General features: G+C 40.1%; 2 protein-coding genes across 2 annotated transcripts in view; both read right to left on the minus strand.

Annotated features, from left to right (window-relative positions):
* The window catches only part of LOC132900386 (NACHT, LRR and PYD domains-containing protein 12-like), a 103,126-nt gene extending 83,700 nt beyond the window's left edge, over positions 1–19,426 (minus strand). The window contains exons 1-5 of the mRNA XM_060942451.1: positions 19,080–19,426; positions 11,158–11,277; positions 10,434–10,550; positions 8,696–8,752; positions 6,706–8,493 (exon numbers count right to left, since the gene is read on the minus strand). Coding sequence (XP_060798434.1) covers positions 6,706–8,493; positions 8,696–8,752; positions 10,434–10,550; positions 11,158–11,277; positions 19,080–19,132 — 2,135 coding nt within the window. The 5' untranslated portion in view covers positions 19,133–19,426. The remainder of the gene's footprint in view (positions 1–6,705; positions 8,494–8,695; positions 8,753–10,433; positions 10,551–11,157; positions 11,278–19,079) is intronic.
* LOC132899907 (uncharacterized) lies at positions 15,696–17,097 on the minus strand. Its single transcript, XM_060941958.1, has 2 exons — positions 16,404–17,097; positions 15,696–16,007 (listed from the first exon to the last, which is right to left on the minus strand). Exons 1-2 carry the CDS (start codon positions 16,930–16,932, stop codon positions 15,781–15,783), a joined length of 756 nt encoding a protein of 251 aa, XP_060797941.1. The 5' UTR covers positions 16,933–17,097; the 3' UTR covers positions 15,696–15,780.
* Positions 19,427–23,600: the final 4,174 nt, after the last annotated feature.

Consider the following 23,600-nt stretch of genomic DNA (forward strand, 5'->3'; position numbering starts at 1 on the left):
TAAATTCTGGTTTCAAGAGAATGAGATGTTGTATGGGAGTGATGGTCAGGGGTCCACAATCTTTTTGACATATTGTACATACAACTCTTATTTGAGTGCTTATCTTATGAGGTCTAAAAATCCAGCCACTGGTGGTGCAGAAGTGTACTCTTGGCACTGGTCCCCGGATAAATGGAGAGGGTTGTGTCAGGAAGGGCATCCGGTGTAAAAAACAGGGTTTTCATTCGTAACTGATTGCTGATTGAAATCATTGGTTGTAATGGCATCTGAATCAGTTGTTTTTCGGCCAAAAAAAAACATTCATCAGTATACACCAAATAAATCGTGAAGTATTCGCTTTATTATAATATTGTAACTATTTAACACACAGAAGACCATGAAACAAATGCATACGGGGTTACCTGAAGTGGCCAAAATAACTAACCAGCAGCTAAATAACTTTGCGGTGCACACGCAGGTTGTTGTAGCGTTATTGTGCAACGGTTACGCTTATCTATCGTCTTTTCTGACCATACACAGTTACAGTCATCATATAACAGCACACACACACAAGTTAAGTTCAGGTCTTTTATTTTACATATCTGTGATTATGTAGGCGAGAGCTGCATTTTCCCGCTGCTTCAGTGTTTGTTTACTGCAGGACTTCCAGGTGGGCCATGGGTCCAGTATGGTCCACGTGCATCCCCCCCACAACTCTACAAAACAAGATTTTTTTTAAGTATTGGGGTCCTCTGAACATGAAATCAACTGGTAACAGTAAATATATTGGTTCCCACTCTTCATTTTCCTCAAATATTGAATCGCACCCCCAAAACATTAAATTTTCGCCAATATTGTGCCATACTTTTTGTCCGCGTTATGACTTCCACTCTTGTGGCTCACCATGGTCTGATTACCATATGTAATATATCAAAAGAAAGGTAATTGTTTACTGGTTAAGATAATATATGTCAAGTTTAGATCTGATGGTGATAAGTATTTTAAAATTTAGACCTAACAGTTGTACCCCACTTGTCCCTGCACTATCCCGAACAATCAGTGAAAATTTTAAATCCACATAATACCAAGCCACAATGAACTTAATAAACAACATTAATATATTTAGGGACAATTTACATGAAAATACCTTTCATTTGATACCATACATAACTTCTTACCATAGCAAGTCTGCCAAATATGATACTCATGAAAAACGACTGTATTGCCAAAAGATGCTTTTATATTTTCACATTGGTCTACATTCATACTATATAATAGCAATATAAGCTCAATACCTGTTTATGCCATGGACCACTTTGGTGCATGTAAAAACCATTATTTTGAACTCAGCGTTCATTTAAACATTTTAGGGAATATGTAAACTAAACACCTGGTTAGGTCAACAGAAAAGTATTCACAAAACTATACATCATAACTTGGCACATCATTGAAACATTTTTGCAATTCAACACTGCTTTAGGTTATTAAACATTTTCAGGAAAAGATCATACTAATTTTGGAATAATACATGCCACAAAGTTCGAGAATAAACAGGTTAGTATTTAAAATTGTATGTCAGTTAAGTATTTCAATTAGTATCTTAACTATTTCAACTTAAATGATACAGTTAGTTGTCTTTAGGCTGGAAAGTAAAACTTAAATATGGAAAGTATACGACCTGGTGATTCTCTTGCACACGACAGGTAAATCTGCTTCATACTTGATATGCTTGTAGCCCTGTAAGTGAATCTGGATGAAGCAGTAGTACACAAAACAATGTCAATAAAATGAACACTTCATTGCTGCTTCACCTTCCATTGAAACTGTATTGTGTTTATATATTGAAAATTATTGTAATCACTGGGCGACACGGTGGTGTAGTGGTTAGCGCTGTCGCCTCACAGCAAGAAGGTCCGGGTTCGAGCCCCGTGGCTGGCGAGGGCCTTTCTGTGTGGAGTTTGCATGTTCTCCCCATGTCCGCGTGGGTTTCCTCCGGGTGCTCCGGTTTCCCCCACAGTCCAAAGACATGCAGGTTAGGTTAACTGGTGACTCTAAATTGACCGTAGGTGTGAATGTGAGTGTGAATGGTTGTCTGTGTCTATGTGTCGGCCCTGTGATGACCTGGCGACTTGTCCAGGGTGTACCCCGCCTTTCGCCCGTAGTCAGCTGGGATAGGCTCCAGCTTGCCTGCGACCCTGTAGAACAGGATAAAGCGGCTACAGATAATGAGATGAGATTGTAATCACTACAATCATATTACAAGATTGTCTGTCATATCTGGCAGACTTGGTATGGTAAGAAGTTATGTATGGTATCAAATGAAAGGTATATTCATGTAAATTGTCCCTAAATATATTAATGTTGTTTATTAAGTTCATTGTGGCTTGGTATTATGTGGAATTAAAATTTTCACTGATTGTTCGGGATAGCACAGGGACAAGTGGGGTACAACTGTTAGGTCTAAATTTTAAAATATTTAGCACCATCAGATCTAAACTTGACAGATATCATCTTAACCAGTAAACAATTACCTTTCTTTTGATATATTACATATGGTAATCGGACCATGGTGAGCCACAAGAGTGGAAGTCATAACGCGGACAAAAAGTATGGCACAATATTGGCGAAAATTTAACGTTTTGGGGGTGCGATTCAATATTTGAGGAAAATGAATAGTGAGAACCAATATATTTACTGTTACCAGTTGATTTAATGTTCAGAGGACCCCAATGCTTTAAAAAAAATCTTGTTTTGTAGAGTTGTGGGGGGGATGCACGTGGACCATACTGGACCCATGGCCTAAGGTTCTTGGGTCAAAGGACTTGAACTACGGAGGCCGGGGTGGCTTTGTAGTGCCAGTCTCATGAATGCGCACCAGCTCGTGCATGGATTGGAGTGGTTTCACCCAATTAACATTGGGTGTATTGTAAAAAATATATGTATTTATTGTAATTGGGTATTTTGTTTATGCATGGAAGTTCATTTATTTTTCACACACAGAAAAAAAATATTATTAATTCAGGGATGCACAACAGGCGCATCAGTCTCAACTGAAATGTCAAATGAATCTCACGTTGACAAAGCTGAAATGTACAGTAAGTGTGAATTTTTTGTAAAATGATTTTAACAATGATTGAGCATTTCCTATCCATTTATTGGCCAGTTTCACTGTCAAAAAAGCCCAAAGTCTGTCAGCTTCAGCGGGACGAACCGCCACCTTTTATTTTTGAAAAGTGGAGAACCCTGCCCAGTTTGCATTTTAAGTTATTGCTATTTTGCATGTTTGTGGTTATACATTAGATTTCTTTGTTCTGCAAGTGTCCGTGTTGTGTTCCAATTTCCCAAATCTTGATTGGGCTTTGTGGCATACAAAGTGTAATTGCCATGAGACCCAGGAATGACTGAATTTCGATTTCAGATGGACCATGGAGAGCTAACGATTGGCTGTTAGAAATTGTAAAATTTGTTTTTGTCCAGGGGGGCTTTGCCCCCCTGGTCCCCCCACCAGGGCATTGCCCTGAACCCACATTGGGGCCTAAGCAGCCCCCATGATCCCCAGCCTAATCTGCTACTTTTCACATTTCATCTGTTTTCCATACTAATGAAAACCCTGAAAACTGTGTCAAATCTCACATGCGGCTTGAAAAGAGAAATACCATACCAGATTGGTCGGGGCCCGGGTTAACAATGGCCACCTCCGGTACTGTTGGTCAACAGGGTGACGGTGGAAAGTGTGCTACTGTTGTGCCAAAATGGAGAAGGAAAAAGAGAGGGGGGAGGCGTGTTAGGAGAAAGCATGAAAGATGGAAGGGAAGGAGCTTAGGATTGAGGGTAGGAACATTGAATGTGGGAACATTTGACTGGCAGAGTGAGAGAGTTAGCAGGTATGATGGAAAGAAGGAAGTTGGACATTTTGTGTGTGCAGGAGACGAGGTGGAAGGGAAGCAAGGCCAAGAACATTGGAGGTGGATGCAAGTTTTATTATGGAGTCGATGGAAAGAGAAATGGTGTTGGTATTGTTCTGAGGGGAGAGTTGGTCAATAGTTTGATTGATGTGAAGAGGGTGTCAGAGAGAGTGATGGGCATGAAGTTGGAGATTCAAGGAGTGGTAATCAATGTTGTGTGTGCATACGCCCCACAGGTTGGATATGAGAATGAAGAGTTTTTCTGGGAAAAGATGGATGAAGTGGTAGAAAGTATACTGAGGGAGGAGCACATGCTGATAGGAGCAGATTTCAACAGACATGTTGGCGAGGGAAACAGAGGAGATGAGGATGTGATGGGCAGATATGGTGTAAGAGAGAGAAATGTGGAAGGGTAAATGGTGGTTGATTTTTTTTTCAAGAGGATCAATTTGACAATAGTCAATACATACTTCGAGAAGAAAGAGCAGCACAGGGTGACGTTTAAGAGTGGAGGAAGATCTACACAGGTTGACTACATACTCTGCAGAAGGAGTAACCTGAAGGAGATTGGAGACTGTAAATTGATGGCAGAGGAGAGTGTAGCTAGACAACATCGAGTGACCATGTGCAGGATGAGCTTGAAAGTGAAAAAGAGGAAGCGTGAAATAGTGGAACTGAAGATTAAGTGGTGGAAACTAAAAGAGGCTGAACATCAGAAGGAGTTTAGGGAAGAAATTAGATGAGCATTGAGCGGTAATGGAAGTCTGCCAGAAGATTGGGATACTGTTGCTATACTAGTAAGAGAGGCAGCAAGGAAGGTGCTAGGGTGGTCATCGGGAAGGAGGAAGAAAGACAAGGAGACATGGTGGTGGAACAAAGAAGTTCAGGAAATTATAAAAGAGAAAAGGCTAGCACAGAAGAATTGGGACGATCAGAGAGATGAGGAAAGCAGGCGGTTATACAGAGAGATGAGACAGAAGGCAAAAAGAGCAGTTGTGAAGGTGAAAGCAGATGCACACCAGGAGTTGTATGAAAGACTGGAGACCAAAGAAGGAGACAAAGACCTGTACAGACTAGCTAGGCAGAGAAACAGGGAAGTGAGGGATGTACAGCAAGTAAGAGTGATGAAAGATGTAAATGGAAATGTTCTGACAAACAAAGAGTGCATTAAGAAGGTGGGAAGAGTACTTTGAGGATTTATTAAATGAGGAGAATCCAAGAGAGAAATGGTCAGATTTGTTGGAGACAGCAAATCAGGAAGCAGAGTTGGTTAGTAAGGATGAGGTGAGGGCAGCCATGAAAAGAATGAAGACTGGGAAAGCAGTCGGGCCAGATGGTATCCCAATTGAGGCTTGGAGATGTTTGGGTGAGACAGTTGTGGCGTTCCTAATGAGATTGTTTAATAAGATCCTAGAAAATGAGGAAATGGCAAATGAATGGAGAAAGAGTGTGCTCGTCCCAATATACAAGAATAAGGGAGATGTACAGAGCTGCAGTAATTACAGAGGGATAAAATTGATGAGCCACACCATGAAGCTATGGGAAAGGGTATTGGTGGTGAGATTGAGAAGAGAGGTAGCAATCTGTGAACAGCAGTACGGGTTTATGCCAAGGAAGAGCACATCAGATGCAATTTTTGCTTTAAGAATGTTAATGGAGAAGAACAGGGAAGGCCAGAGAAAGCTACATTGTGTGTTTGTAGACCTGGAGAAGACATACGATAGAGTGCTGAGAGAGGAGTTATGCTATTGTATGAGAAAGTGTGGAGTGAATGAGAAGTATATTAGAGTGGTGCAAGACATGTATGAGAACAGTGAAACAGCAGTGAGGTGTGCAGTTGGAATTACTGAATGGTTCAAAGTGAAGGTGGGACTCCATCAAGGATCTGCTTTGAGTGCTTTCTTGTTTGTCATAGTGATGGATAGCTTGATGGATGAAGTGAGGCAAGAGTCACCATGGAACATGATGTTTGTGGATGATGTGATGTGTGGTGAAAGTAGAAAGGAGGTTGAGCTGGGTTTGGAGAGATGGAGGTATGCATTGGAACAAAGAGGAATGAAGGTGAGCAGTAGTAAAACAGAATACATGTGCATCAGTGAGAATGGGGATGAGAGTGTAGTGAAGATGCAAGGAGTAGACGGAAAGAAAGTTGGTGAATTCAAGTATCTGGGGTCAACTGTGCAGGAAAATGGGGGCTGCAATAGTGAGGTGAGAAAGAGAGTGCAGGCAGGGTGGAGCAGTTGGAGAAGTATTTCGGGAGTCATTTGTGAGAGGAAAGTCCCAGCAAAAGTGAAAGGTAAGATGCATGACAGTCGTGAGGTCAGATGTGATCTATGGGTTGGAGACACTACCCTTAACGAAGAGACAGGAGGCAAAGTTGGAGGTGGCGGAGTTGAGGATGTTAAGGTTTGTGATGGGAGTGACAAGGTTGGACAGGATAAGGAACGAGCAAATCAGAGGGACAGCACATGTGGAGAGCTTGGGAATTAAGCTAAGAGAGATGAGACTGAGATGGTACGGACACATCCTGAGAAGAGATGCAGAGCATGTTGGAAGGAGAATGTTGAGGATGGAGCTGCCAGGCACACGAAAACGAGGAAGGCCAAAGAGGAGATACATGGATGTGGTGAGAGAGGACATGAAAGTGGCAAGTGTGGTAGAGAAGGATGCGGAAGACAGGGAGCAAAGGAGACGAAAGATCCACTGTGGTGACCCCGAATCGGGAGCAGCCAAAAGAAGAAGAACAATCTTATGAAGTCTAACCATGTTCTTCCATCTTGAATATTGTAAGAGTTTTCCAATTCTAGTCAGCATTACTTACTGAGCTTTTCTGGATGCTGCAACCACAGGCAGGAGCTTCAGAAGAACCTCATTTGATTTACTCTGATCATTGGTATATTTCTGAAGAACAAACCCATCCTCTTCCTGCATAGAAGTTAGTAACACAAACACCACAGCTGACCACTGAGAAGAAGAAAGATTAAGTTGGTGTAAATTTCCAGATTGCAGGTAGTGTTGGATTTCCTCAACGAGAGAATGATCCTCCAGTTCATTCAGACAGTGGAACAGATTGATGGATTTCTCTGTTGAGGGATTTGCTCTGATCTTCTTCTTGATGTATTGAACTGTTTCCTGGTTACTGTGGGAACCTGTCTGTGTCACTATGGACTGTAAGAGGATCTGATTGGACTCCACTGAGAGACCCAGAAGAAAGCGAAGAAAAAGATCCAGATGTCCATTTTTACTCTGTAAAGCCTGGTCTACAGCACTCTTGTGGACATCTGTGATTGAAATTTTTTTGAACATTGTTGACATTTTAGAAAACCTACTCTGCTGAAGAACATTGCTCTTTTCATTCATAAACACCAGGTGCACATACAGAGCTGCGAGGTGTTCCTGAATGCTCAGATGAACAAAGCAGTACACTTTACTCTGGTGAAGCCCACACTCCTCTCTGAAGATCTGTGTACACACACCTGAATAAACTGATGCTTCTGTCACATCAATGCCACACTTCATCAGGTCTTCCTCATAGAAGATCAGGTTCCCTTTCATCAGCTGCTGAAAAGCCAGTTTACCCAGTTTCAGAACCATTTCTTCATCTGCCTCTCTGCTTTTTGTGTACTTTTTCTTTACAATGTTTGTCTGAATGATGAGGAAGTGTGTGTACATTTGAGTCAGAGTCTTGGGGATCTCTCCACTCTCTGCTTCACCCAATATTCTCTCTAGAACAGTGGCTGAAATCCAGCAGAAGACTGGAATGTGACACATGATGTAGAGGCTTCTTAATGACTTCAGGTGTGTGATGATTCTGTTGCTCAAGCTCTGATCACTGATCCTCTTCCTGAAATATTCCTCCTTCTGTGGGTCATTGAACCCTCGTACCTCTGTGGCTCTATTGACACACTCAGAGGGGATTTGATCAGCTGCTGCTGGTCGGGAGGTGATCCAGATGAGAGCAGAGGGAAGCAGATTCCCTTTGATCAGGTTTATCAGCAGCACATGCACTGATGATGATTCAGTTACATCACACAATCTCACTGTGTTCTGGAAATCCAGAGGAAAACGACACTCATCCAAACCATCAAAAATGAACAGAACTTTGTGCAGATTGGAAATGTTCATTTCTTTTATCTCCTTAAAAAAGAAATGAAGAAGCTTCATCAGACTCAGGTTTTTATCCTTCATCAAATTGAGCTCTCTGAAAGGAAGTGGAAATATGAGATGAACATCCTGGTTTGTTTTCCCTTCAGCCCAGTCTAGAATGAATTTCTGCACAGAGACGGTTTTTCCAATGCCAGCGACTCCCTTTGTCAGAACACTCCTGATGGGTTTGTCTTCTTCAGATAAGGGCTTAAAGAGGTCATTGCATTTGATGGGTGTTTCCTCTGTTGCTGCTCTCCTGGATGCTGCCTCGATCTGTCTCACCTCATGTTCATTATTGACTTTTCCACTGTCTCCTTCTGTGATGTAGAGCTCTGTGTAGATCTCATTGAGAAGTGTTGGGTTTCCCTGGTTTGTTATCACCTCATTTACATGCTGAAACTTCTTTATCAGATTTAATTTGCATCTCTCCTGAAGATGAGGTTCAGTAGTTAGAGACTTGAACCTGTAAAATGGAAACAGACCTGTGGTGAGATATCAAGCACAATCTCTGTGATTTCACTTAAATCCACTGAATATGTACTTGATAACCGAATCAAGCTGTAAAAATACTCAGTAGGAAGTGATGGGAGAGATGTTTATAATACAAGGAGAATAAAAAAAAAAACACTGTTCTGGTCTCACTTATGACCCTTCTCACTTCTTACCCGGTATCTGTGATTATGATCTTCTGTTCTGTTTTGCTTCTTGCTCGCTGTAGGATACTGTGAAAAGAAAATATTTTATTTACCCTCTGTGGTCAAAATTATGGACACACCTGACCATCCCACCTATACGAGTTTGTTCGACATCACATTCCAAAACCATGGACGTAAATACAGAGTTGATCCCCACCCTTGCAGATTTAACATCCTTCCCATTTTTGGGAAGATTTTCTACAAGATTTTGGAGTGTTTCTGTGGGAATTTGTGCGCATTCAGTCAGAAGAGCATTTGCGAGGTCAGGAACAGATTTTGGATGAGAAGGCCTGGCTCCCAATCAATGTTCCAGTTCATCCCAAATGTGTTGAATGGGGTTAAAGTCAGGGCTCTATACAGGACAGTGAAGTTCCTCCTCCACCAAATCATCAAATAATGTCTTTATGGACCATGCATAGTGCACAGGGGCACAGTCATGCTCAAACAGGAAAGGGATTTCCCCAAACTGTTGCCTCAAAGTTTACAAAGCATACAATTGTCTAAAATGTCTCCTCCACCCCACTTTACTGTTCTCACTATGCATTCTGGTAGGTCTCATTCTCCTGGTATCCACCAAACCTAGATTCATCCATCAGACAGCCAGGTAGTGAAGCATGATTCATCACTCCAGAGAGCACGTTTCTACTGCTCCTGAGTCCAGTGATGGTGGAAACCCATTTCATGAAGCTCCTGACACTCATTTCTTGTGCTGATGTTGCTTCCAGAAGCAGTTTGGAACTCTATTGCCAGTGATGCAATTGAGGAGAGGTGATTTTTTTTTTAAACATTCTGCATTCTTCAGCACTTGATGGCCATGTTCTGTGAGTTTGCTGGTCTACTGCATTGTGACTGAAATGTTGTTGCTTCTAGATGCTTCCATTTCACAATAATAGCACTTACAGTTGACCAGAACTGATCCAACAAGGCAGAAATTTCAGTAACTGACTTGTGGCAAAGGTGGCATCTCATAACAGTGCTGCATTTACTGAGTTCTTCAGTGTGATTTATTCTACTGTCAGTGTTGTCTGTGGAGATTACATGGCTATGAGCTTGATTTTATGTACCTGTTGGAAACTGACGTGGCTGAAACACCTGAACTCAATCATTAAGAGGGGTGTCCACATACTTTTAGCAATATAGTGTCATACACATCTAAGTCTTTATTACATCATTATCCACAAACGTAAAATTACAGTTTGAAAATGGTGACTCTGAAATCTGCTCCAAGATTTCCACATTTTCACAAATGTGACTAAACCTGATGGAGATGCCTCAATATACAGTATCTTTAAATAATCTGTGTGTTTATAGATTTGTTAGAATAAAATTGGCAAACAAACAGCTGTTATCTTAAGCTAATGTTTATTTCCAGTGTATCAGTGAGGATTCTCCCTTCCATTTAAATGTTAATTCCATAAACTCCTCACTCTCCATAATCACACAGCTGGGTTCTGATGAGTCTGATCCTTTTCTCTGGGTTTCACTACATAACAGAACACATCATATATTGTACTGAAATTGAAACCACAACAAATATATTTACTCATAAGGACACAAATTATTCAGTCTCAGATTGTAACAAATACAGGCACACACATTTCCACACATATACTTGAGCCATAAATTAAAACATTATGTGACTTTTTATGATGCATTTCTGCAGGAATAAGCTGCAGTGTAACACTCTGAATTAGATATAAGGAGATACCTGTATCCAGCTGTGGATTCTCCATCTTTAAAATTTAGTGGGAAATTCATAGAGTCATCACTCTTCATAGACACAGAGCTGGGCCCTGGTGAGTCTGATCTCTTCATCTGGGTTTCACTGCACAGCAAGACACACATTATAATTTGTTGTATTGCAATAAAAACCAGAATAAACACATTTTCTGATAAGAACACATCCATTATTCATCTCATCTCATCTCATTATCTCTAGCTGCTTTATCCTGTTCTACAGGGTCGCAGACAAGCTGGAGCCTATCCCAGCTGACTACGGGCGAAAGGTGGGGTACACCCTGGACAAGTTGCCAGGTCATCACAGGGCTGACACATAGACACAGACAACCATTCACACTCACATTCACACCTACGGTCAATTTAGAGTCACCAGTTAACCTAACCTGCATGTCTTTGGACTGTGGGGGAAACCGGAGCACCCGGAGGAAACCCCCGCGGACATGGGGAGAACATGCAAACTCCACACAGAAAGGCCCTCGCCGGCCACGGGGCTCGAACCCGGACCTTCTTGCTGTGAGGCGACAGCGCTAACCACTACACCACCATGCCGCCTCCATTATTCATATTAAGATGATTATAACTATAAACACACACACATTAGCCATAAAATATAATATCATCTGTCTATTTATTTTACATTTCTGAAGGAATAAGCTGCAGTGCAACACACTGAATTAGATATAAGGAGATACCTGTATCCTGCTGTGGATTCTCCATCTTTAAAATTTAGTGGGAAATTCATAGAGTCATCACTCTTCATAGACACACAGCTGGGCCCTGGTGAGTCTGATCTCTTCATCTTAGGCACACTGCTTACACACAGAACACCAGATGTGTAATTTTCAGTGCCCATTTGTGTTTTGCTAAATTTTGCAAAGTTATTCTTGTAAATGTGAAGAATTATTGAGGGTTTTTGTTTTGTTTTGTAATCTATGGGGAGGCATTATTTTTCCAGGTTGTCTGTGCGTCTCTCAGAGATTCTCATTAGTGTGAAATCTCAAGAACAAGGGGTTCACAGATCAGCAGATCAACTGATTAGATTTTGAAACTGATCCACACAGAGTCAAGGTTCAACCAGTCAAATTCAGGCCACAAAATTCAATACAAATAACTAACTCACTAACCCAGGCTACTCAGCGGTAGGCAAAGGGAATCGATCCTGGAGGGTGTTGTGCCATTTTTACATCTCCTGTATGTCCCTATATCACTATATCAACAGAACACTGCAAAGGCGATCATAGATTTGAATCAGATTAATAGATTTCCTTTATCTTTTAACTCTCATGTGTTCTTTACAGAAATCTGCAGTGGGAGTCTGAGTGAATTATAACATAGTATGCATTTGTGTGGGGCTTTTTTATTTTCTTTCTGTGTCAAATCAGGCTGAAAGACAAAATACACACTAAAAATAATTCCACAGTTTATTCTTTATAATGAGTACATTATCAGGACTCAACATGACGACTTTACCGAGTGGCTGAGAAATGCAATAAGGGGACAGACTCAGAAAATATTACTGAAACACTGAATATTACAAAACATTTTATAACACACACTCCTTAGCTTTACACAAAACAAGAAATGCTGGAAACAAAATTAAATCATTTTAAAATTCCTTACACCTATATGCAAAATGAGTACAAAAAAAAAAGCCGCCCCTCACTTTAGTATGGCCCGGACTGGTGGAGGATCTATAGACACATCACTGTACATGGATACGCAGCTGGGTCCTGCACATTTTGATCTCTTTTTCCAGGTTTCAATAGAAAAAAGTAATAATACACATTCTACTCTTAAAATATTACTTAAGGTTAATCATTTATGTTCAGCCTTGAGATCATTAACCAGTCCCCCCAGGATTCCGCTAGTCTGGTTAACACCAGACCATATCACAAGTGAAATATGGTTAGGGTTAGGGTCTTTTCAGATTGGAACGATTGTGCAAAGCAGCATGGGATTTCCCAGGCTAGGATTCCGCGGGCCTTTTTTGTGATTGTTGCAGGCTAAAATGTCTGATGTTGCGGGTTTTTTTAAAAAAAATCGCGATGAAAGTTGCGGTGTTTTTTAGGTTTTTGTTGCGATTACATTGTGGGAGGAAGTGAAAGTTGCAAGAAATTGTTGTGATTTTCTCTTTTTGTGATTAAAATTGAGTGATATGTTAAATATTAAGTTATTACTGAAAAACTATTGATAAAAAAAACAAAGACACTGAGAAATGGTCCTATAAACAACTTTACCAATATAAAAGATTACCAGGACTACAAAAATGCAGAAAAATAGGCTTTACTTATCCAAATGCACCTGTTGGTTCAAAAGTTAAAGTGCATAGAACCTCACAGCACAAAACATGAAGTTACCTTAAAATATAATATAAATGCCTCAGCTTTCATGTAAGAAAAAAAAAAACTATTAATACTAGTACTGTGTGCAGGCAGTCTCTCCTGAAGACTAAATTAAACAATAATTATAAACTAATAAAATAAATGGCTCAGGCTTCACAGAATCTCACAGTATGATGCTGAAGCTGCCTAAACAATGGAAAATAAAATACCATTTTGGCAAAAATGTTGGCATCCATTAATTTCTTGTATTAATTAAAAAATAATGTAAAGTGCACACAGTCCTTCACTGTAAACATAACACACTTTCAGTAACAGAATTTAAGCCTACATAAACACTGACTCGCACATGCAGTGTTGCCAGATACTGCTGACGTTTTCCAGCCCAAAATATGTTCAAAACCCTCCAAAATGCACTTAAAACCACCCAATTTGGCAACACTGCACACATGCTGCTTCTCTTGAACATATACACGGAAGTAAGGCGGAAGGTATTTTGTCAACGTCACCTCAAGACGACGCCAACGATTGGTCAAATTTGCGGGAAAGTTGCGGTGATTGGGCAGCACCGCCCTGAATTCGTGGGGATTGGCTAAATTTGTGTTGAAGTTGCAAATCGCAGCATCACGAAATCCTGGAGGTCAGTGTTGCCAGATGTACGATAATTGTCATATTTGTACGATATTTTGCCCTCTGTACAATGTACGATCAATAATGGGAAAAAATCTGAAATGTACGATAATTTCAAAGTTTTCAGTTGGTTGTCCAAACGTGCATCCCTCTCTCTCTCTCTCTCTCTCTCTCTCTCTCTCACGTTTCTAAGGTGGAGAATTTACAGGGGATTGCCGTGTTCAGTGAACTGGGAAAGTTTGCCCTGGATGTGCTTGTGTTTCCCCACTCCAATGCATCATGCGAGCGAGTTTTTTCCAAAGTCAATCTCATAAAAACAAAATCATGAAACCGGCTCATTACAGACACTCTGAATGGACTTGTGCACACATCAGAGTGTGTGAGGAATGCTGGTGGGTGCCATGCCTTCAAACCGACGAACACCATGCTGCAGTCCATGATGGCATCCAATCTCTACCGTGACAGGATTATCCAACCAACATCTGCACAAGTGAGCGTGGCATCGGATGACGACAGCGACCAGCCGGTTTCACTAAAGTAGTTTAGACTGGTCTATGGGTTAAGATTGGTCTTAAGTTTCTTTATAGACCAGTCTAATGCAAGTAAGACAATTTCACAAAAGTTAAGACTTATTTTTTAAGTCTAATTTTAGACTTAAAAAATAAGACACCCTCCCCCCCAGTCTAACATAGGTCTAAGGGCTATATCACCATGGTAATAACACAGAAATAACAGACAAAATAGCAACAAGGGAGAAATGGCACAAAATGTGTGGCTTGCTGTATTGATGGAAAGAGCAGTGAGATGGGAAAGAGTTTTCAGGGACCGGACTAACCCACTGGAGGTTTATAATGATGATGAAATAATTTCTCGGTTTAGATTGACTAGAGAAGCCATCCTTAGGCTGACGGATGAATTGGGAGAAGTGCTAGGGCCTACAACAGCAAAAAGCCACAGCATTCCAGCTCTGCTGCAGGTTTGCACCGCATTAAGATTTTATGCCACAGGCAGCTTTTTAAATACTGTTGGAGACACAGTGGGCCTTAGTAAAGCCTCTGTCTCCCGGGTGGTGTACAGAGTGTCAGGGGCACTCTCAGAAAGGCTTTCCCAATTCCCTACCAAACCCGCTGAGTTATCCTGTCTCAAAAGGGGTTTTTACAACATCTCAAGGTTCCCCAACGTTGTGGGAGCCATCGATGGGACACATGTGAAAGTACAGGCGCCATCTGCAAATGAACATTTGTTCCTTAACAGAAAAGGCTACCACAGTCTCAACATTCAGGCTGTCTGTGACCACAATTTAAAGTTTTTAAATTGTGTGGCCCGCTGGCCAGGATCGGTTCATGACTCGAGGATCCTCCAAAATTCTCAACTGTGTGAGGCATTTGAGGAGGGCATCATTGATGGCATCTTGTTGGGCGATTCTGGGTACCCTCTGAAGCCATGGCTCCTGACTCCCTTCTTGAACCCCACCACCCCTGCACAGAGGAAATACAATGCAGCACACTGCTCAACAAGAAACACAATTGAGAGGGCCTTTGGAGTCCTGAAACGGAGGTTCCACTGTCTGCATGGAGAGCTGAGGATGATCCCTGAGAGAGTGTGCAACATTGTGTGTGCAACTGTTGTTCTGCACAACATGGCAAGGTAAGCCTGCCTGTCCAAAATAAATAAAGACCTTTATGATATGGTTTAAGGACATATGTCATTTACTGACACATGATACTTATACGCATCTTTCCTTTTCAAATTATAATTCATAAGGGACCTTCAGCTACCTGACCCAGAAGAAGAGGAGGGAGTTGTCCATCACAATGTAGAAGACAGAGAGGATGAAGAGGACCAGCAAGGAGCTGGTCGATTTGTACGTCAAATGTATGTGGAAAGAATCTTCAATGTACAAGACTAACCCATCTACTAAAAGAAACTAAAGACCACTTGAAACACGTCATTATTACTATAGTGTTGTTCTTGTTATTATTATTATTATTACTACTGTTATCGTATGCTCTTATATTTTTACTGAAGTTAAATTTAAAAACATATTCAAGTCATAAGTGCCATGAGTGTCAATAACTAAGAGTAACTTTTAAATGTTAAGGCAGTGAAGTACATTGCACGTGTTCAATACATAAATTTAGGTTATTATAACCTAATTATAAAGTATGAAATAAAGAAGAAACAGTGTAATGACAGCTCATTCATTTTATTACATTTAGTTATATTGTTTATAGCAATTAATTTACATAAATAATTAAGTCATCACCCATTCCTCTCTCTCTCTCACACACACACACACACACACACACACACACACACACACACACACACACACACACTACTGCTTTACTCCTCCATCTGTCTCTTCAATTTAAGCTGGAGTCTTTGTTTTTGGAGCTGTAGGACTTCAATCTCCAAAAGGAGTTTTTTCTCTTCCAAATTTAGATTGGTATACTGCTTCTCAAGCACCATGGCCATGGTGGGGATTCTAGTGGTGGTGGTGGTGCTGGGGGTTCTGGTGGTGGTGGTGGGAGCAGCTATCACAGTCTGGGAGTCCTCAGGCACCAAGGTAACTTAAAAAAAAAAAAACAGGCCAAGCAAGGTGTTCGTTAGATACTGTAGCCTATTCACAGCATAACGTAGTATAGGTTAGCTTGTTCCAAACGTCTTTCTATACATGTACAACCTACTGTAGTAGCACCATTCAAATCCATGTTAGTCAACCCGATGTTCTCACAGGTTAGTGTTAGGGATGGGTTTGGTCTGGGCACAGCTTAGCATTCTTTCGTTTAGTACACAGACCTTGGTATCAACCCAGTAGGAAATTTTGCCAGCAAGCTAGCTTAGCACAGTGCTTAGGGAGCATACAGCTGCGGGAGCATATAGGTACGCTCACCTACTGTTTATGCTAAAATGACGATAAAACCCACTTGACTTAACGACGTTTATAAATAAAACAATTTAATTACCTGTAATTTCCTCCTGGTCGGCAGGCTCTTCTTCTTCGGGTACTGCTAGTATAACATCCACACAGGCACTGGGTGATGACAACTGGGAAGGTGAAGGAGCGTCCTCAGTTTCCCCGTTGCTAGGGGAGTTGTTGCTGGGTCTGGTAACTCTGCTCTCCTTTCCCCCTTTCACTCCCCAAAATAATGGCGACTCGCCTCCGTAGATCTCTATCACCATTTCGGTGGTGACTTTTAGTTTCTTCGCTTTCCCTCCTCCCGTTGGGGGTCCCGTTTTCCGCTTGTATATTTCATTTTTTGCCTCTTGCACCATATTTTTAAACCTCTTCTGCACAGCTGACACGTCTCGTACCGCAGCGGGGTTAACGCTGTTCACCACATCGGTGATTTTTTTCCACACCTCATGTTTCTTTTTGTTGGTGCACTCCTCATTGAATTTCCCCAACAAAACCCCTTTGTAGGAATTAAATTCTTCAAGAATGGCTAAATTCTCTGAGTGCGTGAACGGCACTGACCGGTTGCTGTCCGCCATTTTTTTTTGTTTTGAAAAGAGTCTTAAATTACCAACAATCCTTTGCGGGATAGTACAACTTAAGATAGTCAGAGTCTTAACTGCTTTGTGCAACAGTTTTTGTTAGACGTCTATGCTAAGTCTGACTATACCCTCTGTCTAAGTTATAGTCATACAGTGGTGCTTGAAAGTTTGTGAACCCTTTAGAATTTTCTATATTTCTGTATAAATATGACATAAAACATCATCAGATTTTCACACAAGTCCTAAAAGTAGATAAAGAGAACCCAGGTAAACAAATGAGACAAAAATATTATACTTGGTCATTTATTTATTGAGAAAAATGATCCAATATTCCATATCTGTGAGTGGCAAAAGTATGTGAACCTTTGCTTTCAGTATCTGGTGTGACCCCCTTGTGCAGCAATAACTGCAGCTAAACATTTGCGGTAACTGTTGATCAGTCCTGCACACCGGCTTGGAGGAATTTTAGCCCATTCCTCCGTACAGAACACCTTCAACTCTGGGATGTTGGTGGGTTTCCTCACATGAACTGCTCGCTTCAGGTCCTTCACAACATTTCCATTGGATTAAGGTCAGGACTTTGACTTGGCCATTCCAAAACATTAACTTTATTCTTCTTTAACCATTCTTTGGTAGAACGACTTGTGTGCTTAGGGTCGTTGTCTTGCTGCATGACCCACCTTCTCTTGAGATTCAGTTCATGGACAGATGTCCTGACATTTTCCTTTAGAATTCGCTGGTATAATTCAGAATTCATTGTTCCATCAATGATGGCAAGCCGTTCTGGCCCAGATGCAGCAAAACAGGCCCAAACCATGATACTACCACCACCATGTTTCACAGATGGGATAAGGTTCTTATGCTGGAATCCAGTGTTTTCCTTTCTCCAAACATAACGCTTCTCATTTAAAACAAAAAGTTCTATTTTGGTCTCATCCGTCCACAAAACATTTTTCCAATAGCCTTCTGGCTTGTCCACGTGATCTTTAGCAAACTGCAGACAAGCAGCAATGTTCTTTTTGGAGAGCAGTGGCTTTCTCCTTGCAACCCTGCCATGCACACCATTGTTGTTCAGTGTTCTCCTGATGGTGGACTCATAAACATTAACATTACCCAATGTGAGAGAGGCCTTCAGTTGCTTAGAAGTTACCCTGGGGTCCTTTGTGACCTCACCGACTATTACACACCTTGCTCTTGGAGTGATCTTTGTTGGTTGACCACTCCTGGGGAGGGTAACAATGGTCTTGAATTTCCTCCATTTGTACACAATCTGTCTGACTGTGGATTGGTGGAGTCCAAACCCTTTAGAGATGGTTTTGTAACCTTTTTCAGCCTGATGAACATCAACAATGCTTTTTCTGAGGTCCTCAGAAATCTCCTTCATTCGTGCCATGATACACTTCCGCAAACGTGTGTTGTGAAGATCAGACTTTGATAGATCCCTGTTCTTTAAATAAAACAGGGTGCCCACTCACACCTGATTGTCATCCCATTAATTGAAAACTCCTGACTCTAATTTCACCTTCAAATTAACTGCTAATCCTAGAGGTTCACATACTTTTGCCACTCACAGATATGTAATATTGGATCATTTTCTTCAATAAATAAATGGCCAAGTATAATATTTTTGTCTCATTTGTTTAACTGGGTTCTCTTTATCTACTTTTAGGACTTGTGTGAAAATCTGATGATGTTTTAGGTCATATTTATGCAGAAATATAGAACATTCTAAAGGGTTCACAAACTTTCAAGCACCACTGTAGTCTATCTTGGTGAAACCGGCTCGCACCAGGGTTGAATTCGAATCTTTCTAGTCTTACGGTAATTGTGCATTTACTTTCTCTTTGTGTCATAGTTTTCCCTCTACTACAGGAATATTGCGAATTACTCTTTAAAAATTTAATTAATATTCTTTGGAAATTAAAATACAGCTAAAATAACTATATTGTATGCGTTTTGCTTATGTATGATAATTTCTCACAAAAAAACGATAATTTTGAGGTTTTGGTACAATACTTGCATATTTCCTATCTGGCAACACTGCTGGAGGGTCTGATTAACACATAGATAGTCAGTAGAAAGCACAGTCAAAGTCTCATTATAAAGATTTTGAATAGAAATGAAAGTGTATTTTAGTAGTTTACCTCTTGTTTAATTGTGGAAATCCATCAGGTTGGTCAGGATTACACTGGTCCATCTTTCACCATTCAGAAAGAAAAGTTATTGTTCATGGAAAGACAGCTGTGTACAACCAGGCCTGAGCTCTTCTGCTGTAATGTTCAGAGTTCACAGAACAGTTTCACTACCCCCCCCCCCATTCTCCATACCTGACATTAAAATAGATAAATATTTCACTTTTCACCAAAAGTCCTTGTTCCCTTGGAATTAATCTAATTTTTTTTTAAAAACAAAAGAAGTGTTCTGTTTGTTCAGCCGCATTTTGAAAAAGGTGTCGAAGCTCCAGAAACTCTTTCACTGTTGGAAAGGTAGAACAGGTTCAGGCAGATTCACAGCCACACGGAATGTAAACAGGTTGAACAGGTTACTGAACTTCCCAGAAGATACCTCTAGTGAAGTCATGAATAATGAATCACACAAGGATTAAAATCAGTGCATTTTGTTTATTTGCTTTTGTAGCAGGGTTCTCTCTGGTTCCTCTCCACCTCTGTTGTTTAACTGCAGTCACACCGTCTGCACCTGGGAGAAGCTCCATCATACAATCTACTTTTAGGAGTATTTCTGCGTGTGTGCATTACATTTCATGGTAGCTCATTAGGAATTGTGCTTTGGTCTTTCAGGTTCATTAAATGCATGCACACCCAGATTCAATCTCACTATAAGAAAGTGTGAAGACCTTCATATTTATGCTTATTACACAGAAATCTTTAATAACAAAATGTTGCAGCGGTTAAAAGAATTAAAAGTAATGAAGGTGCCTCTTAGAAACTATCTAAGACTCAGCCCATATAAAGTTTATTGCAAAGAAAAAGTCCATAACATTCTGAGAAATTAAAATGAATTCAGAGTGAATTTTTATTAAATCCCATTAAACTCCAAAGGATTCATGAAGAGGATTTCATCATGACCCGACTTTCATATTTCACTCCTGATTAATTCTGTACTGTATGTTCAGAAACATAAATTCATACATTTTAATTTAAAATTATTACATTTATTTTTAAAAAATTAAGTCATCAAAAGCAGATTCTACAGTACTCATTACATGACTTTCATGCATTTCTTCTATAACAGTTTACAATAATGCCATTTTAACATCTCCAAAAAGATCAGATTCTGTTGCATTTGTGTCACATTTTAAAATCCCATAAAATTATTGTATCAATTTATTTTCTGCCAATTGTGCTATATTTATAATTCAAAAGCAGATTCTCCAGTTCTCACCACTTTGACTTTCTTCCTTTTCTATTGAGTGGAGACTTTATAGACCCAAAGCATAATGATCACGTTCACAATTATAAGAGCAGAGAGTGTGACGGAGCTTCTCCCAGGTGCAGATGCTGTGACTGCAGTCAAAGTAGTGCTGTGGAGGAACCAGAGAGAACCCTGCTACAGAATTCATGATTCATGACTTTACAGAATTCATTATTCATGACTTTTATAGAGGAATCTTCTGGAAAGTTGAATAAATGCTACATGCAGGAGAAGAAGAAAGCAGAGTCACTGTAGCATGTAGAGATCCTGAGGCTTACTGAGGGGAAAAACAGCTTTCACATCCTAGCAGTATTACTAATAATAACGTTCTCTCACAAAACAAAGTGAATCTAATATTTTTGTCAGTGGAGCTGTCTGTGTACAATATACATTAAAATAATAAAGCTTTAAATCCTTTTAAGTCACAGTATATTGGTTTACTGCAGAGGCTAATCACAGTACAGTTAGCAAACTATGCTAATCTAACTTCTACAAGTCTCAGCAAGTTCAGCTGCCCAATAATTTTATAGGAAATAAACATCCAAATGACAAATAAAATCAATTTATATGAAAAAATAGTGTTTACAGCTGTCCTACAGAAGCAGTAATTTTCTGTCCATGGATGTGTACGACCACATCAAATTTGTAGTGTGATGCTTTAAAAGCAGACCTGAGAGCAGCTACTTTTCATAGTTTCAGTCATCTTCTCATTTCTTATTTAAAGTTTTTTCAGCAGATCACATGATTAAAACATTTGAAACAGTCCATACAGATACATGAGAGAGGATTTGCAGGACATTTCTGCCTGAAAATAAATGCAGAAGGTTTGTCAATAAATGGGTGAGAAAATTATTGAAGCATTTTAAAAATGATGTTCCTCAAAGAAAGATAGTAAGGGATTTGGATATTTCATCCTTTAAGGTGCATATCATCATGAAAGGATTCAAAGCATCTGGAGGAATTCCATACCTGTCAACCCATTTCAGAGTCCAGCCTTATAAGCCCTCACAAAAACCCTGACTGAAGACAAAAAAAATCCTCACAAACTAAAATTGAGACAATTATATGTTGTTTTTTCTGCATTATGTATTGAAAAAACAAACAAGGAAAAATTTCACTTGAACTTTTTCCACATCATAATTTGTTATAAGTTCATGATTATATCCATCCCATAATTCATCCCATAATTCAGAAATCAAAATGATGAGATTTCTTTCAGAATTAGGGTCATTATGAATGTACAAGTGTGTGTATATTGTAAATTTGACTTATTTGAAAAGAATCTATAAATGTAATGTACAGATTAATAGCAAAACATTTTAACTATTGACTAAATCAGCAGGAAAAATCTGCCTTTTCAAAAGGTCAACCCATTCAGGAAGAAACCCCCCCACTGAACCTCATTCTTCTCATCTGGGTTCCCATTGCTTCTGTCTGTGTTGAATATTCTTTCAAAACTACTTGATTGTAAAACAGAATGGCTCCAGGCCCTTTTGTTCAGCTCATGATGGTGCAAAATGGATGCTTGACTTTTGAGTATTATATCAAAGTCTGAGCTTTCAAGCGCTGAGCAAACCTGGTCATGGGATGAAAATAACGGAGATGTTGTGAATGAAACCCTCTGCCTGTGTACTGTGCACTGTGACAACATGGAAGAAGTACTTACAGAATAAAAATCTGTTGGTGAAAAACAAGGAATGCATAAGACTATTAGAATACGTCCATAAGACTGACAAAAAAAATCCATAAGATTTATAGCTATTCCTTATTAGTTGAGGGGTATGGAATTCTGAACACCCACAATCTCCAATCCCTCAGACGGCACTGCATCAAGAACCGTCATTCATCAATAGCTGATAGAACCAAATGAGCTGAGCTCAGGATTACTTTGGCAAACCTTTGTAGAATAAAGCCTTGTGTAGAATACATACTGAAACACCGCGGACCCATGAAGCTAGAAAGCTGTGTACACACAATGTTCAGATGTATGAAACCATGCACATGCAGGATTCCACATACATTTTCTTCCGACCTCCCAATCAATGTGAAGTTAAGCGCACACGCACAAGCACCACACTCCACCCTCTCTCCTCTCTCAAGTACACCGATTTTAATATGCTAATGAGAGCTACACCTCTTTTCATAGTCAGGAAAAATGGCAAAAGTGAGCAGAAAGTCATCAAAAAAATCAAACAAACAAAAAATACCAACTCAGTTTCAGTGAGGTAGAGTCCAGAAATAAATTTTATTTGGAACTCTGTCCTCTGGCACTGAGACAAGAAAAAAGAGAGAGAGTGAGTGAGTGGCGGAGGCTGTTAATTTTTTTTCCCCCATGTAAAGCGACCTTGGGTTTGTGAAAGGTGCTATATCAATGTAACATTATTAATAATAATAATAATAATAATAATAATAATAATAATAATAATAATAATAATATGTAGTGGGGTTGAAGAACCACCTGGTAAATGAAATTTAAAAAAAGCAGTACTCTGACATTAAGGTTGACATCAAATGGAGGACTGCTGCCCACTGCTAAAGTGTGGCCAGAACGGGCAGCGGGGCAGGAGTCAGGGAACTCGTGCTGCTTGAACAGAGACTTGCTTCTGTTGTGGGTGACACTGTTCTTCCCGGAGTCCTGGTGGCATGTGAGGGAGACTCTGATTGTGTACAAGATCACAGTGAAGGTAAAATCATCTCCATTTGTTTGGGAAACCTACTAGATTTACCTTTACAATGGTCTTTATGCAAGAGCTTTCCCAGACCATACCAGAGAAACATTTTAGAGTAAACTTCATTGTCCCCTCAGGGAAATTTGTCTTGGGCACAGTGCTACATTTCATTGCTTCGCAAAACAAGATAAAAACACCATCACAGGAAACATCATTACGAAAACAGTTCTGTCACCTAAAACAAACATGGACTACAGTTGACAATGTCAGTACAAAGACATTAGGCAATTTAAATTGAAGAAAAAGTGCTGAGTGCAAGGAAAAGCGCGAGTGCTGAAGTGCCTGTGTGTTCATTGCATGCTGCCCTACTGGACTAGTTTTTAACATTGTTCAACAGCTTAATCGAGGCTGGAACAAATGATAATTTGAGGTGGTTTGTCTTGCACTTTGGCATTCGGAATCTTCTTCCTGATGGGAGAAATTCATATTCAGAGGACAGTGGACGAGTGGAGTACGAAGAGATTTGTGTTGCTTGTTTCATGACTGCCTGGTTGTACAAATTCT

This window comes from Neoarius graeffei, chromosome 16, assembly GCF_027579695.1.
Source record: "Neoarius graeffei isolate fNeoGra1 chromosome 16, fNeoGra1.pri, whole genome shotgun sequence".
NCBI lineage: Eukaryota > Metazoa > Chordata > Actinopteri > Siluriformes > Ariidae > Neoarius > Neoarius graeffei.